Source organism: Oncorhynchus gorbuscha, linkage group LG03 (genome assembly GCF_021184085.1).
Source record: "Oncorhynchus gorbuscha isolate QuinsamMale2020 ecotype Even-year linkage group LG03, OgorEven_v1.0, whole genome shotgun sequence".
Lineage (NCBI taxonomy): Eukaryota > Metazoa > Chordata > Actinopteri > Salmoniformes > Salmonidae > Oncorhynchus > Oncorhynchus gorbuscha.
This window is the reverse complement of record NC_060175.1, coordinates 58,392,568-58,407,027: the sequence shown is the minus strand read 5'-3', so window position 1 is coordinate 58,407,027 and position 14,460 is coordinate 58,392,568. Positions and strand designations below refer to the sequence as shown.

Below are 14,460 nucleotides of genomic sequence, written 5' to 3'. Positions count from 1 at the left end.
CCTAAATGACCCAACCATTCATCAACCAGTTACAATGGTTGACCAATTAAGACTATTTAATTGTACTTACAGTGCCTTCAGAAAGTAGTCAGACCCCTTGACTTTTTCCACATTTTGTTACATAGCCTTATTCTAAAATGGATTAAATATAATTTTAATTCTACACACAATACCCCATAAGGATAAACCGAAAACAGGTTTTAATACATTTTAACATATATATATATATAAAATAAAACAACATAAATACCTTATTTACATAAGTATTCAGACCCTTCGCTATGAGGCTCAAAATTGAGCTCCGGTGCATCCTGTTTCCATTGATCATGTTTGTACAACTTGATTGGATTAAATTAAATTGATTGGACATGATTTGTAAAAGGCACACACCTGTCTATATAAGGTCCCACAATTGACACAGCATGTCGGAGCAAAAACCAGACCATGAGGACGAAGGACAGGATTGTGTCGAGGCACAGATCTGGGGAAGGGTACCAAAACATTTGTGCAGCATTGAAGGTCCCCAAGAAAACAATGGCCTGCATCATTCTTAAATGGAAGAAGTTTGGAACCACCAAGACTCTTCGTAGAGCTGGCCGCCAAGGCCAAACTGAGCAATCGGCGGAGAAGAGCCTTGGTCAGGGAGGTGACCAAGAACCCGAAGGTCAGTCTGACAGAGATCTAGGCTTCCTCTGTGCAGATGGAAGAACCTTTCAAAAGGACAACCATCTCAGCAGCACTCCACTAATCAGGCCTTTACAGTAGAGTGGTCAGACTGAAGCCACTCCTCAGTAAAAGGCACATGACATCCTGCAAGATTCTCTGGTCTGATGAAACCAATATTGAACTCTTTGGCCTGAATGCCAAGTGTCACGTCTGGAGGAAACCTCGCACCATCCCTACAATGAAGCATGGTGGTGGCAGCATCATGCTGTGGGGATGTTTTTCAGCGACAGGGACTGGGAGACTAGTCAGGATCAAGGCAAAGTTGAACGGAACAAAGTACAGAGAGATCCTTGATAAAGAGCACTCTGGAGCACTCAGGGCCTCACACTGATGCAAAGGTTCACCTTCCAAAAGGACAGTGACCCTAAGCACACAGCCAAGACAACTCAGGAGTGGCCTCGAGACAAGTCTCTGAATGTCCTTGAGTGGCCACGCCAGAGCCCAGACTTGAACCCGATCGAACATCTCTGAAAAGACCTGAACATAGCTGTGCAGCAGTGTTCCCCAGCCAAGAGTGTGCAAAGCTGTCATCAAGGCAAAGAGTGGCTACTGTGAATAATCTCAAATATATTTTCATCTGTTTAACACTTTGTTGGTTACTACATTATTCCATATGTGTTATTTCATAGTGTTGATGTCTTCACTATTATTATACAAATGTAGAAAATAATACAATAAAGAAAAACCCTTGAATGAGTAGGTGTCCAAACTTTTCACTGGTACTGTATGTGATGTAAAAAAAATCATACTCAGGAGGCTATCCAACCTTTACTCACAAAAACTGTCTTCTGCAAAAATACATTATTATATATAAATATTATAGGATGTTCTAAAATTAACATTCTATATTCCATCCCACATGTACCACCCATTATGATAACCAGACATTTTCAACAGGCCCGGTAGTTTACTCCCTTTGGTAGTCTCTGACAGTATGTATCAGCACTGAATGGTTATGATTACTGTGTGTGTGTGTGTGTGTGTGTGTGTGTGTGTGTGTGTGTGTGTGTGTGTGTGTGTGTGTGTGTGTGTGTGTGTGTGTGTGTGTGTGTGTGTGTGTGTGTGTGTGTGTGTGTGTGTGTGTGTGTGTGTGTGTGTGTGTGTGTGTGTGTGTGTGTGTGTGTGTGTGTGTGTGTGTGTGTGTTTACCGTGTGGTGGCAGGGGAGAGAATGTACTGTTACAATATAGATTAGAACCCTGCCAGTAATACATCCTGAATGTATTTTATTCACTGCCATTTAATTCACAGCCTTAGCAAAAGCCATTAAGATAGATTTGTAATGCATTGAAATATTAAACGGTTGGATGTGGACGTACTTGAGAAGTGTGACAGATTGATGTATGATGTCTGTATAGTTTTGGAAGGCCAGGTTGATGCAATGTGTCATGTGGTGTCACAGACATGGAGAAATTCTATTCAAAGATGAATTGTTTTTCACCATAAATGGCAGTTGACAACTTCACCCCCATAGGAGAGGTCATGGGTCATGAGAGCCCCATCAATGCCATCTACATCAACTCAAGACACATCTTCACCACTTCCAGGTGTGACAATATTATACCACAGACACACGCACACACACACTAGTGATAGGTGGGTTGACCCACAACCGCAGTCCCCGTGGTTATATCTGTGGGGCAGGTGGATTTAGGGTCATGAAATATTGTGTGGATGAAGGGCGGGTGGTTGGCGGGCGGGTTAAATAAAGAGAAAACAATGCATTAAAAATCTATAAATGTATAATTATTGTGCAATTGATCTATATGCTACATTGAGGTATTTGTTTCAAAATGTGTACCTGAAAATAGTGTGTAAGCCTAAACTGCAGGGCCTAACTGTACACTTGGCAAATACACGCCAATCTGCAGGCTTTTGGGAACCTGGGCAGCAAAAGTCCTTGATGATCCAGTGAGGCAAAAAGGACAATGTCGGAGTTGAATTCAATAAGAGAAAAGGCTATGAAATGGAGAGTTAAAAATAAAGTGAAGGGAGGGCCAGAACAGTAATGTTTGGGAAAGATTTTGTGAAGTGGTAAAAGAGGATGATAGCATTGTCGACTATGGTATGTGTGACGGTATACAAATTAGAGAGTCACAAGACTGGGACTTCAAATATGGCACATCAAGAAAACTCCAGTCTGTTCAGATGGGTCAAATCGAATAATGACCTAACTGAAATCTGGACACTGACTGTAGGTCTATAACCTTTTCACATAGCCTAATATTATATGAACTGTTATTAATTAAGCATTTCTTGCAGTAGAACGATAAACCCCTTGTACATTTCTGCTCGGGAACAGTAGTGGAGAATACTACTTGCCAATCTTCAATCATTAATTTACAAACTTGATGAACTCAGAGCGAGGATCTCGTTCCAGAGGAACATCAGATCCGGCAACATACTCTGTTTTTCTGAGACTTGGCTTTCTTCCATCACCCAGATGGATTATATACAACCGGAAGGATTTAACAGTTTTTCGAGCGGATAGGAAGCGGACTCCTATCTTGCGAGTTTCTGCTCCGCCGACTTGGAATACTTGGTCATAAAACATCTTCCTTTTTACCTTCCGAAAGGGTTAACCAGGATTATCGCCATGGCTGTATACATCCCGCACCAAGCCAACAACAAAAAGGCTCTCAAAGAGAGAGGACCCTGACCAAACTGGAGACTGGATTCCCGGAGGCAGCGTTCATTGTTGCGGGGGGTTTAAACAAAAGTAATTTGAGATCCGTGCTCCCAAATTATTACCAACACATGGACTGTCTAATGCTCGGAAATTCTACTCTTGACCAATGCTACACGCCTTTTAAACACAGGTATAAGGCCCTCTCCCGTCCTCCTTTCGGAAAATTCGACCATGACTCCTTCTTGATTCTCCCTGCCTACAAACAAAGACTCAAGGGGGAAGCTCCGGTGATCAGGTCTGTACAGCGTTGGTTCGACCAATCAGAATTCAAGATTGGAATATACATTCCAAGATTGGAATATGTTCCGGGTTGCCTCTGGAGATAATGTCAATGAATATGTTGACTCACAATCGCCATTGCACTGTACACTGCCCTTACCCACCTGGACAAAAGGAATGCATACAGTATGTGAGAATGCTGGACATCGACTACAGCTCAGCCTTCAGTACCATAGTGCCCTATAAGCTCATAACAAAGCTCACAGCCCTGGGTCTGAACTCCTCCCTATGTAACTGGGTCCTAGACTTCCTGACAGGCCGCCCCCAGGTGGTGAAGGTAGGCAACATAAAAGGAGAATAAAAGAAGCATACATTACAAATTACAAATCCAAACATAAAACATGGTAGTGAAAAATGGGTTGATAAAATATGAGAAGTGGATGCTATCCATTCCCTATTTATTTTTTGTATTTTTTTATTTAATTTTACCCCTTTCTCTCCCCAATTTCGTGGTATCCAATTGTTTGTAGTAGCTACTATCTTGTCTCATCGCTACATCTCCCGTATGGGCTTGGGAGAGACGAAGGTTGAAAGTCATGCGTCCTCCGATACACAACCCAACCAAGCCGCACTGCTTCTTAACACAGTGCGCATCCAACCCGGAAGCCAGCCGCACCAATGCGCCGGAGGAAACACCGTGCACCTGGCCACCTTGGCTAGCGCACACTGCACCCAGCCTGCCACAGGAGTCGCTGGTGCGCGATGAGACAAGGACACCCCTACCGACCAAGCCCTCCCTAACCCGGGCGACGCTAGGCCAATTGTGCGTCGCCCCACGGACCTCCCGGTCGCGGCCGGTTACGACAGAGCCTGGGCGCGAACCCAGGGACTCTGATGGCACAGCGCCCTTAACCACTGCGCCACCCGGGAGGCCCTCCCTATTTATTTTATTTTCATTACGGGGGCGCAGGGTAGCCTAGTGGTTAGAGCGTGTGACTAGTAACCGGAAGGTTGTGAGTTCAAACCCCCGAGCTGACAAAGTACAAATCTGTCGTTCTGCCCCTGAACAGGCAGTTAACCCACTGTTCCTAGGCCGTCGTTGAAAATAAGAATTTGTTCTTAACTGACTTGCCTAGTTAAATAAAGGTACAATTAAAAAAAACAAAAAAACATTTCAGAACATTATCTCCTCGACACTGATCCTCAACATGGGGGCCCCACAAGGGTGCATCCTTAGTCCCCTCCTGTATTCTCTGCATGGCCTCACACAGTTCCAACTCCATCATCAAGTTAATTGATGACATGATAATATTAGACCTGATCACCAACAACAATGAGACAGCCCACAAGTAAACAACCTCTCCCTCAATGTTAGCAAAATAAAGGAGCTGATTGTGGACTTCAGGAGGAACCAGGCTGGACACGACCCCATCCTCATCAACGGGGCCCCGTGAAGAAGTCAATATCTACAAATTCCTTGGCGTACACATCTCAGAGAAGCTGAAATGGTCTAATCACATGGACATCATAGTGAAGAAGGCACGACAGTGACTAACCTCAGTATGCTAAAGAACTTCCCTGGAGCACCATCGAGAGCAGACTGACGAGCTATATCAAAGCCTGGTACAGCAGGCTGTGATGTACCGCAGACCTCAAGGCTCTTTGGAGATTTATACGTGCAGCCGAAATCACCATTTGGGTGCCCTACAGGACACCTACAACACCAGGTATCACATGAAGGCCAAGAAGATCATCAGGGACCCCAGCCACCCTAGCCATGCCCTGTTCTCCCCGCTTCAATCAATCAGATGCGGCAGTGCAGGAACATCATGGCAAAAACTGAAAGACTGGCCGATAGGTTCTACCCTCAGACCATCAGGCAGCTAAATAGCCACCACTAATCAGCTACCTGCTCCCCCCGCTATTCCCTCCCATGGACATGTCCACCAGATCTGTTGCCAGAGAATGTAATGTTCATTTCTCTACAATAAGCTTCCTCCAATGTATTTTTAGAGAATTTGGCAGTACGTCCAACTAGCCTCACAAGAGTGCACAACAACAACATTTTATCACGGCAACTGGTCTGATATATTCACCTCTGCAGGTAAATAATGTACTTACAGTCAGTAATCTTGCTCTGATTTGTTATCCTGAGAGTCACAGAGATAAAATGTAGCATAGTTTTGTTTGATAAATTTGATTTTTATATTCAAATGTAGGAGCTGGGTTCTACAGTTTGAACCCCTACTGTGTCTGGCACCACACCCACCCCGCCCGGCCATCTAGTCGTGTGAAAGTTATTGTATAAGCTAATGAGCCATCATGTATGGCATTCCTGGGAGTGTGTAAACTTACAGTGCCTTGCGAAAGTATTCGGCCCCCTTGAACTTTGCAACCTTTTGCCACATTTCAGGCTTCAAATATAAAGATATAAAACTGTATTTTTTTGTGAAGAATCAACAACAAGTGGGACACAATCATGAAGTGGAACGACATTTATTGGATATTTCAAACTTTTTTAACAAATCAAAAACTGAAAAATTGGTCGTGCAAAATTATTCAGCCCCCTTAAGTTAATACTTTGTAGCGCCACCTTTTGCTGCGATTACAGCTGTAAGTCGCTTGGGGTATGTCTCTATCAGTTTTGCACATCGAGAGACTGAATTTTTTTCCCATTCCTCCTTGCAAAACAGCTCGAGGTCAGTGAGGTTGGATGGAGAGCATTTGTGAACAGCAGTTATTAGCAATTGCGGGGCGGGTGAACAAACAGCTGACCCGCTCATCACGCACACGCACACACACACACACACACACACGCGCACACACACACACACACACGCGCGCGCGCGCACACACACACACACACGCACGCACACGCGCACACACACACACACACGCGCGCGCACACGCACACGCACACACACACACACACACACACACACACACACACACACACACACACACACACACACACACACGCGCACACGCACACACACACAGGCACACACACACACACGCACACGCGCGCACACACACACACGCACACGCGCGCGCACACACACACACACACACGTTTTCCCATATCCTCATCTTTCTGGAACACTCTCTGAAAGCCAATGGAATCCAACCGCTCAAAAGAGATGAGTCACCTCATCTCAGTACAATACAATGGGACAAGGAAAGGTGCCACTGCATCTGAATCAAATTACAGCGTTTAGCTGAATGATCGAGCCAAAATTGCACACCCTCAAGCATAATGAGACCCAATTGCACCCCCTCTACCTCTCCATAACTCTCTTTGTTAAACATAGGTGTTAAGAAGCACTCAGCCAAATGGATTAAGTCTTGATTTAGTCAGTGGACTCATTCCATTTGGCTGAGTGCTTCTTAACACCTACATTTAACAAAAGAGAGTTATGGAGAGGTAGAGGGGCCGCCCACCCACACTTGAAAGAGTGTGTTTTTAAGTGTGACCCCCATTGGGCACAGACATCAATTCAACCACGTTGGTTTAACGTAAATTCAATTAAATGCTGTGGAAACGACATTGTTTCAACCAGTGTGTGCCCAGTGGGGTGCAAATTTGGTCTTATTCTGCTTGATGTTGCGCAATTTTGACTCAATCATTCAGCTAAATGATGATAATTTGATTTAGTCAGTGGACTCACTCCATAGTGAGGTAAGTCCACATTGAATTTACCCGGCTTATCTCCGTCACTGCTGACACTCACAATGTACCGGTAGGTCGGTAGGAAATAAAGACTGCAGGCTTCACATTCACGCACAGCACAGCAGCTGGTTTTCAGTTCATTTTCAAGTTTTATTAGTCGTGTGTACACGATTTGCATGGTATGCCTCGTTCAACAAAACGCTTACATGTAGATTCCTTTTGTCGACAATGCAAGAACACCAAGAAATAATACAAAGTAAGAATACAAAACAAAGTAAATAGCAGTAGAATAGAATAAACATTTAAGCATAAGTATAATTACAGAAAGGCACAATTTATGGTCCAATATTTACACGTGTATTGGGGAAGTGTATTAATTGAGCAGTATAATAGGAGTCTGGCAGCAGCAGTTGTGATGGGTGTGTGTGTGTGTGTGTGTGTGTAGCATGAATGTATACGTGTGTTTGCATATGTCTGTGTGGGTGTGTGCATGAATGAGTGCATATGTGTTAAGGTGTGGACAATCAAAGCAGGTGGTCAGTCCAGTACAAGTGTTCAGCAGTCTGATGGCTTGTAGATACCAGAAGGCTCAGAGACCGTTTCTATCAGAACTCATGCTCTGATACCATCTGCACAACAGTAAGGGAGAGAACAGCTTGTGTCTAGGGTGTGTGGGGTCCTTGATACAGCCTTCCTCAGGCACTGTTTCGAGTAGATGTCCTGGATGGGTGGGATGATGTACTGGGCCATCTTTACCACAAGCCACAATCTTTACTACAATCTTTACCACAAGCTGGAGGGCCTTGCGGTCAAGGACAGAGCAATTCCCGTACCAGGCCGTGATGCAGCCGATCAGGATGCTCTCGATAGTGCAGTGGTAGTATTTGTTTTTTGCAGACAAATGAGTCGTAACCCTGTCCTTGTGGGTATTACTGCATTATGTGGGTATTACTGCACTTGCTACAATCAACAGAAAACTACAATCCCACTCGCTCGACTGCCAAAACCAAACAAACACGTGAAGGAGATGCAGTTTTACATATGAATGTATATGGTTTCTTCTTTGTGGATGTACAGTTGAAGTCGGATGTTTACATACTGTCATGTTTTGTCATAGATTGTCATGTCTTGTCCCTGTGCTTCCTCTTCTATTCGTTTCCCCCTGCTGGTCTTATTAGGTTCTTTCCCTCTCTCTATCCCTCTCTCTCTCTCTCTCTATCGTTCCGTTCCTGCTCCCAGCTGTTCCTCATTCTCCTAACTACCTCGTTTACTCTTTCACACCTGTCCCCTATTTTGCCCTCTGATTAAGTCCCTATTTCTCTCTCTGTTTCCGCTTCTGTCCTTGTCGGATCCTTGTTTGCTGTACTGTGTTCTTGTTCCGTCCTGTCGTGTTTTTGCCTTCATCAGATGCTGCGTGTGAGCAGGTGTCTCTATCAGCTACGGCCTGCGCCTACCCGAAGCGACCTGCAGTCTGTGTCCGCTTCTCCTGTTATTCCCCTCTACAGACTAGAGGATTTCTGTTATTCCCCGTTTGGACATTACCTGTTAAGAATTCAGGATTAGTCGCTTTTGGGTCCGCATTCACCTGCATAACACATACACTCAGGTTGAATTCATTGAAACTCGGTTTTCAACCACTACACAAATGGCTTGTTAACAAACTAGTTTTGGCAAGTCGGTTAGGACATCTACTTGTGCATGACAAGTAATTTTTCCAACAATTGTTTACAGACAGATTATTTCACTAAATTCACTGCATCACAATTCCAGTGGGTCAAGTTGAATGTGCCTTTAAACAGCTTAGAAAATTCCAGAAAACAACGTCATGGCTTTAGAAGCTTCTGATAGTCTTATTGACATCATTTGAGTCAATTGGAGGTGTACCTGTGGATGTGTTTCAAGGCCTACCTTCAAACTCAGTGCCTCTTTGCTTGACATCATGGGGAAATCAAAAGAAATCAGCCAAGACCTCAGAAAAATAATTGTAGACCTCCACAAGTCTGGTTCATCCTTGGGAGAAATTTCCAAATGCCTGAAGGTACCACGTTCATCTGTACAAACAATAATACGCAAGTATAAACACCATGGGACCATGCAGCTGTCATACCGCTCAGGAAGGAGATGCGTTCTGTCTCCTGGAGTTGAAGGTACCTTGGTGCAAAAAGTGCAAATCAATCCCAGAACAACAGCGAAGGACCTTGTGAAGATGCTGGAGGAAACAGGTACAAAATCTATATCCACAGTAAAACGAGTCCTATATCGACATAACCTGAAAGGATGCTCAGCAAGGAAGAAGCCACTGCTCCAAAACCGCCACAAAAAAGCCAGTCTACGGTTTGCAACTGCACATGGGGACAAAGATTGTACTTTTTGGAGAAATGTGCTCTGGTCTGACGAAACAAAAATCGAACTGTTTGGCCGTAATGACCATTGTTATGTTTGGAGGAAAAAGGGGGAGGCTTGCAAGCCGAAGAACACCATCCATACCGTGAAGCACGGGGGTGGCAGCATCATGGTGTGGGGGTGCTTTGCTGCAGGAGGGATTGGTGCACTTCACAAAATAGATGGCATCATGAGGGAGGACAATTATGGGGATATATTGAAGCAACATCTCAAGACATCAGTCAGGAAGTTAAAGCTTGGTCTTCCAAATGGACAATGACCCCAAGCATACTTCCTAAGTTGTGGCAAAATGGCTTAAGGACAACAAAGTCAAGGTATTGGAATGGCCATCACAAAGTCTTGACCTCAATCCCATAGACAACTTGTGGGCAGAACTGAAAAGTATGTGTGAGCAAGGAGACCTACAAACCTGACTCAGTTACACAAGCTCTGTCAGGAGGAATGGCCCAAAAGCTTGTGGAAGGCTATCCGAAACGTTTGACCCACGCTAAACAATTTAAATGCAATGCTACCAAATACTAATTGAGTTTATGTCAACTTGTGATGAAAGAAATAAACAATGTGATGAAAGAAATAAAAGATGAAATAAATAATTATCTCTAATATTATTCTGACATTTCACATTCTTAAAATAAAGTGGTGATCCTAACTGACCTAAGAACTCTTTACTAGAACTAATGTCAGGAATTGTGAAAAACTGAGTATAAATGTATTTGGCTAAGGTTTATGTAAACTTCTGACTTCAACTGTACATAGTAGCTCCCCAGCGCCAACACTTGGTTTGGAATGTAAATACATTCTAGCATGGCTAGTAGCTAACGTTAGCCAGCTGGGACCAGCTAGGCAGCACCAGTTCTCCATATGACGTTGAGAAATAGTGCACTGTATGTAGTTCCGAAGACATCCGGAAATAAGTTCATATGTAAAAACTGTCAAATATAACTATGTTTGTAGTTATAGATAACCACATTGTGACTACAACTAAGTTACTAAGTCTTTCACCAAACTGTGTTGTTACTTTAGTGAGTAAAAACTCTCGCATCCGACTCTTTAAAATAGGAAATACAGACAGTGTGGTGAAGAAGGCACGACAGCACCTCTTCAATCTCAGGGGGCAGAAGAAAAAATCCCACAAACTTCTACAGATGCTTCATTGAGAGCATCCTGTCGGAATGTATCACAACCTAGTACGGCAATTGCACCAACCGCAACCGCAGGGGTCTCCAGAGGGTGGTGGTGGGGTCAGCCTAATGCATCACCGGGGGCACACTGCCTGCCCTCCAGGACATCTACAGCACCTGGTGTCACAGGAAGGCCAAGCAGATAATCAAGGACCTCAGCCACCCGAGCCACGGTGCAGGTGCATTAAAGCTGGGACCGAGAGACTGAAAAACAGCTTCTATCTCAAGGCCATCAGACTGTTAATTGTCACCACTAGCCAGCCTCCACCCTGTACACTGCCCTGAACCATAGTCACTGTTACTAGCCGGCTATCACCCAGTACTCTACCCTGCAACTTAGAGACTGCTGCCCTATGTACTGTACATAGTTATTGAACACTAATCACTTTAATAATGTTTACGTACTGGTTTGCCCACTTCAAATGTATATACTGCATTCTAGTCATCATATATAACTACTGCTGTACACACACTTTATATATATATATATACTGCATTCTAGTCATCATATATAACTACTGCTGTACACACACTTTATATATGTATATACTGCATTCTAGTCATCATATATAACTACTGCTGTACACACACTTTATATATGTATATACTGCATTCTAGTCATCATATATAACTACTGCTGTACACACACTTTATATATGTATATACTGCATTCTAGTCATCATATATAACTACTGCTGTACACACACTTTATATATGTATATACTGCATTCTAGTCATCATATATAACTACTGCTGTACACACACTTTATATATGTATATACTGCATTCTAGTCATCATATATAACTACTGCTGTACACACACTTTATATATGTATATACTGCATTCTAGTCATCATATATAACTACTGCTGTACACACACTTTATATATGTATATTTATATTCCAGACTGATTTCTCGTTCTCATATCTCTTAATTTCTTCATTTTTATTTTATGGATTTGTGTGTTTTGTTTTGTATTGTTAGATATCACTGCACTATTGGCGCTAGAAACATAAGCATTTTGTTGCACCTGCAATAATATCTGCAAAATATGTGTACTGTGCACAACCAATAAAATGTCATTTGTTTTTGACACACACACACTGCAAAGTGGACTTAAGCGGACTCTCGAATCACCTAAAGACCCACAGGCTCACATTCAAACATACCGTGCACTGCGAGTGCATCAAAGTGCACGTATTCCTGCAACCTGCACTCTACACTGGAGCATCACTCACCACCAACAACAACTAAATAATTAGCCAATACATTGTGACACAGTGCAGCCAGCCGATCTATTAAAAGTGATTCATCCAGCTAGGTTCTGGAGAGCGGCTGGATGGAGTGAGTGGCACTGTAGCACAGTGATAATTACATAACAAACAAAGAGCACGTGTCTGTTTAAATGACACATTTTCCTCAATGAAAGAATTGATCCCTAATTTTTTTTTTAAGCTGATGTGAAAAAGATAACAACGCTTGTGACAGTGACATCTCAGCTGTAACTTCCTGTCCTGTATTATTCAGCCACAGCCTACCGTAGTCGAATGCAGATAGCAGTCCCACCCAAAACCCCTCCACTCTCAGCGAGTCTCCCGTATCCATTCGCCTACAAGTCTACATGGAGTATACCAAACATTAGGAACACCTTCCTCATATTGAATTGACTATGTTGATTAATGGTTACACGAACTATCTGCATTGACCCTATCTTGCACTGACGCTATGCACAATCACAATGTAATGTACAAAACATTAAGGACACCTTCCTAATACTGAGTTGCACATACCCCATTCAAAGGTACTTAAATATTTGGTCTCGCTCATTCACCCTCTGAATGTCACACATCCATGTCTCAATTGTCTCAAGGCTTAACAATCCTTATTTAACCTGATTTAACAAGTGACATCAATAAGGGATCTTATCTTTCACCTGCATTCACCTGGCCAGTCATGGGAAGAGCAGGTGTTCTTAATGTTTTGTACACTCATTGTATATCTACGATCCATAGGCTATCTGTCCTCACCATAACGCGCCGCCAGTCGTCAGGACTCAACAGCAGTTGAAGACGACTTGCTAAGTGGTGTGTTATCAAATGTAAAACTGAACACGGACCACTGCGGTTAAGAATAGCACAGCTTTTGAACAATTTTGGAGGAACTTAGAACTGAAGATCAGAGATCGGGGTTAAGAACTTACCTGCATGAGACGGTGATCTCTACTTTAGTAGCGGGGATGTTCCCGGTGATCGGGTCGAACTCATACACCGAGGCCATGTCCCCCAGTTTGTCCATGACGTCCCCCTCCATGGGCGCAAGCCCAAGGGCGAGCGCGCGGGGCGACTCGGGAGCGATCCGTGACTCGCACAGCCTGGCCCCAGTCGAGCGCGTGTTGGGTGGTGATTGTGTCGTGTCCCCCCTCCCGGTGAGTCGCGAGGACAGGTCGGAGATCAGATCACACGCCAGCCCCCCGCGATGAGAGAGAGAGAGAGAGAGAGAGAGAGAGAGAGAGAGAGAGAGAGAGAGAGAGAGAGAGAGAGAGAGAGAGAGAGAGAGAGAGAGAGAGAGAGAGAGGGAGAGAGAGAGGGAGAGAGAGAGGGGGGTATTCGGGGAAACCGGACACCAACAGCCTTTCTCTGAAGAAGCTCACTTAGCAAACTGTCCAAAGATAGTGCAGTTTTGGCTGACCATGAAAGTGACGTGCCGCTCTACCGCGCTAGCTACAGCTGTTGCCGCACCGCTGACAGGCAGCGCATTGTAGGGGAGTAGCCTGATGACCTGCTCTTTGCGCGTCAAGCAGAGCTCTACTCCAACCGCTGGCTGATGAGCTCAGACTGCGCGGACCAGAGACTGAAGACAGAGAACGCGGTTTCTATACTACACTACTGCTCTGTACTCCACCTCCCTCCTTCCTTCTCTACACAAGTTATTCCACGCGGGCGTTCACAGACCAGCCCATGCCCGCCTCTTAGCCAGATGCGTAGCCTACAGCTGGCCAGCTCTGCGTTTGCTGCTGTCACAGTTCCAAGTGTAATAATGAGATGGAACGCCGTTTTGACACATGGATGTGGGTGGGATAATATTGCTTCTCTCAGCAAGAAGAAACAAAATATGTTATTTTCTGTGAGAAATTAATTTTGCAGCGCTGTTCGAATTTTTAAAAAATGTAGTCTACCAAAATTAGAATTTTGAATCCGACATGGATGCATTAGGCCTATGCAGTTATCGACACGTCGGCTCTTTTACATATCGATCCATTGATTCATTTAGTCAGTTGTTGCTGTTACATAACTATATGTGTGAGAGAGAAAGAAAAATAAAGAAAAAGCGAGAGAGAGAGAATGTATAGCGCTACATTGAAAGTGTGTCTCGTTTCAGCACCACATTGGTGGACAGCTCCCAAGTCGTCGGTGCGGCTTGTGCTGCTTTCATAGAGCGATCTGCTTTTATCGAGCGATCCGCTTTTATAGAGCGATCCACTTTTTCCCCCACAATTTTTCTGTGAAAGACAGTGAACCTCGAGGCTAGAAGCCACACAGGAAAGTGATGATTTTTCATCTGTAAAAGTTGCCC

The 14,460-nt window shown here is 44.0% G+C and overlaps 1 protein-coding gene across 3 annotated transcripts in view; it reads right to left on the bottom strand.

Moving 5' to 3' along the window:
• LOC124031635 (copine-5) overlaps positions 1–13,779 on the bottom strand; it is a 213,221-nt gene extending 199,442 nt beyond the window's left edge. The window contains exon 1 of one of the 3 annotated variants that reach the window (XM_046343128.1): positions 13,088–13,779. In XM_046343128.1, the coding sequence (XP_046199084.1) occupies positions 13,088–13,197 (110 nt within the window). In that variant the 5' untranslated portion in view covers positions 13,198–13,779. The remainder of the gene's footprint in view (positions 1–13,087) is intronic. The other 2 variants (XM_046343125.1, XM_046343126.1) reach the window with 2 other exon arrangements.
• Positions 13,780–14,460: the final 681 nt, after the last annotated feature.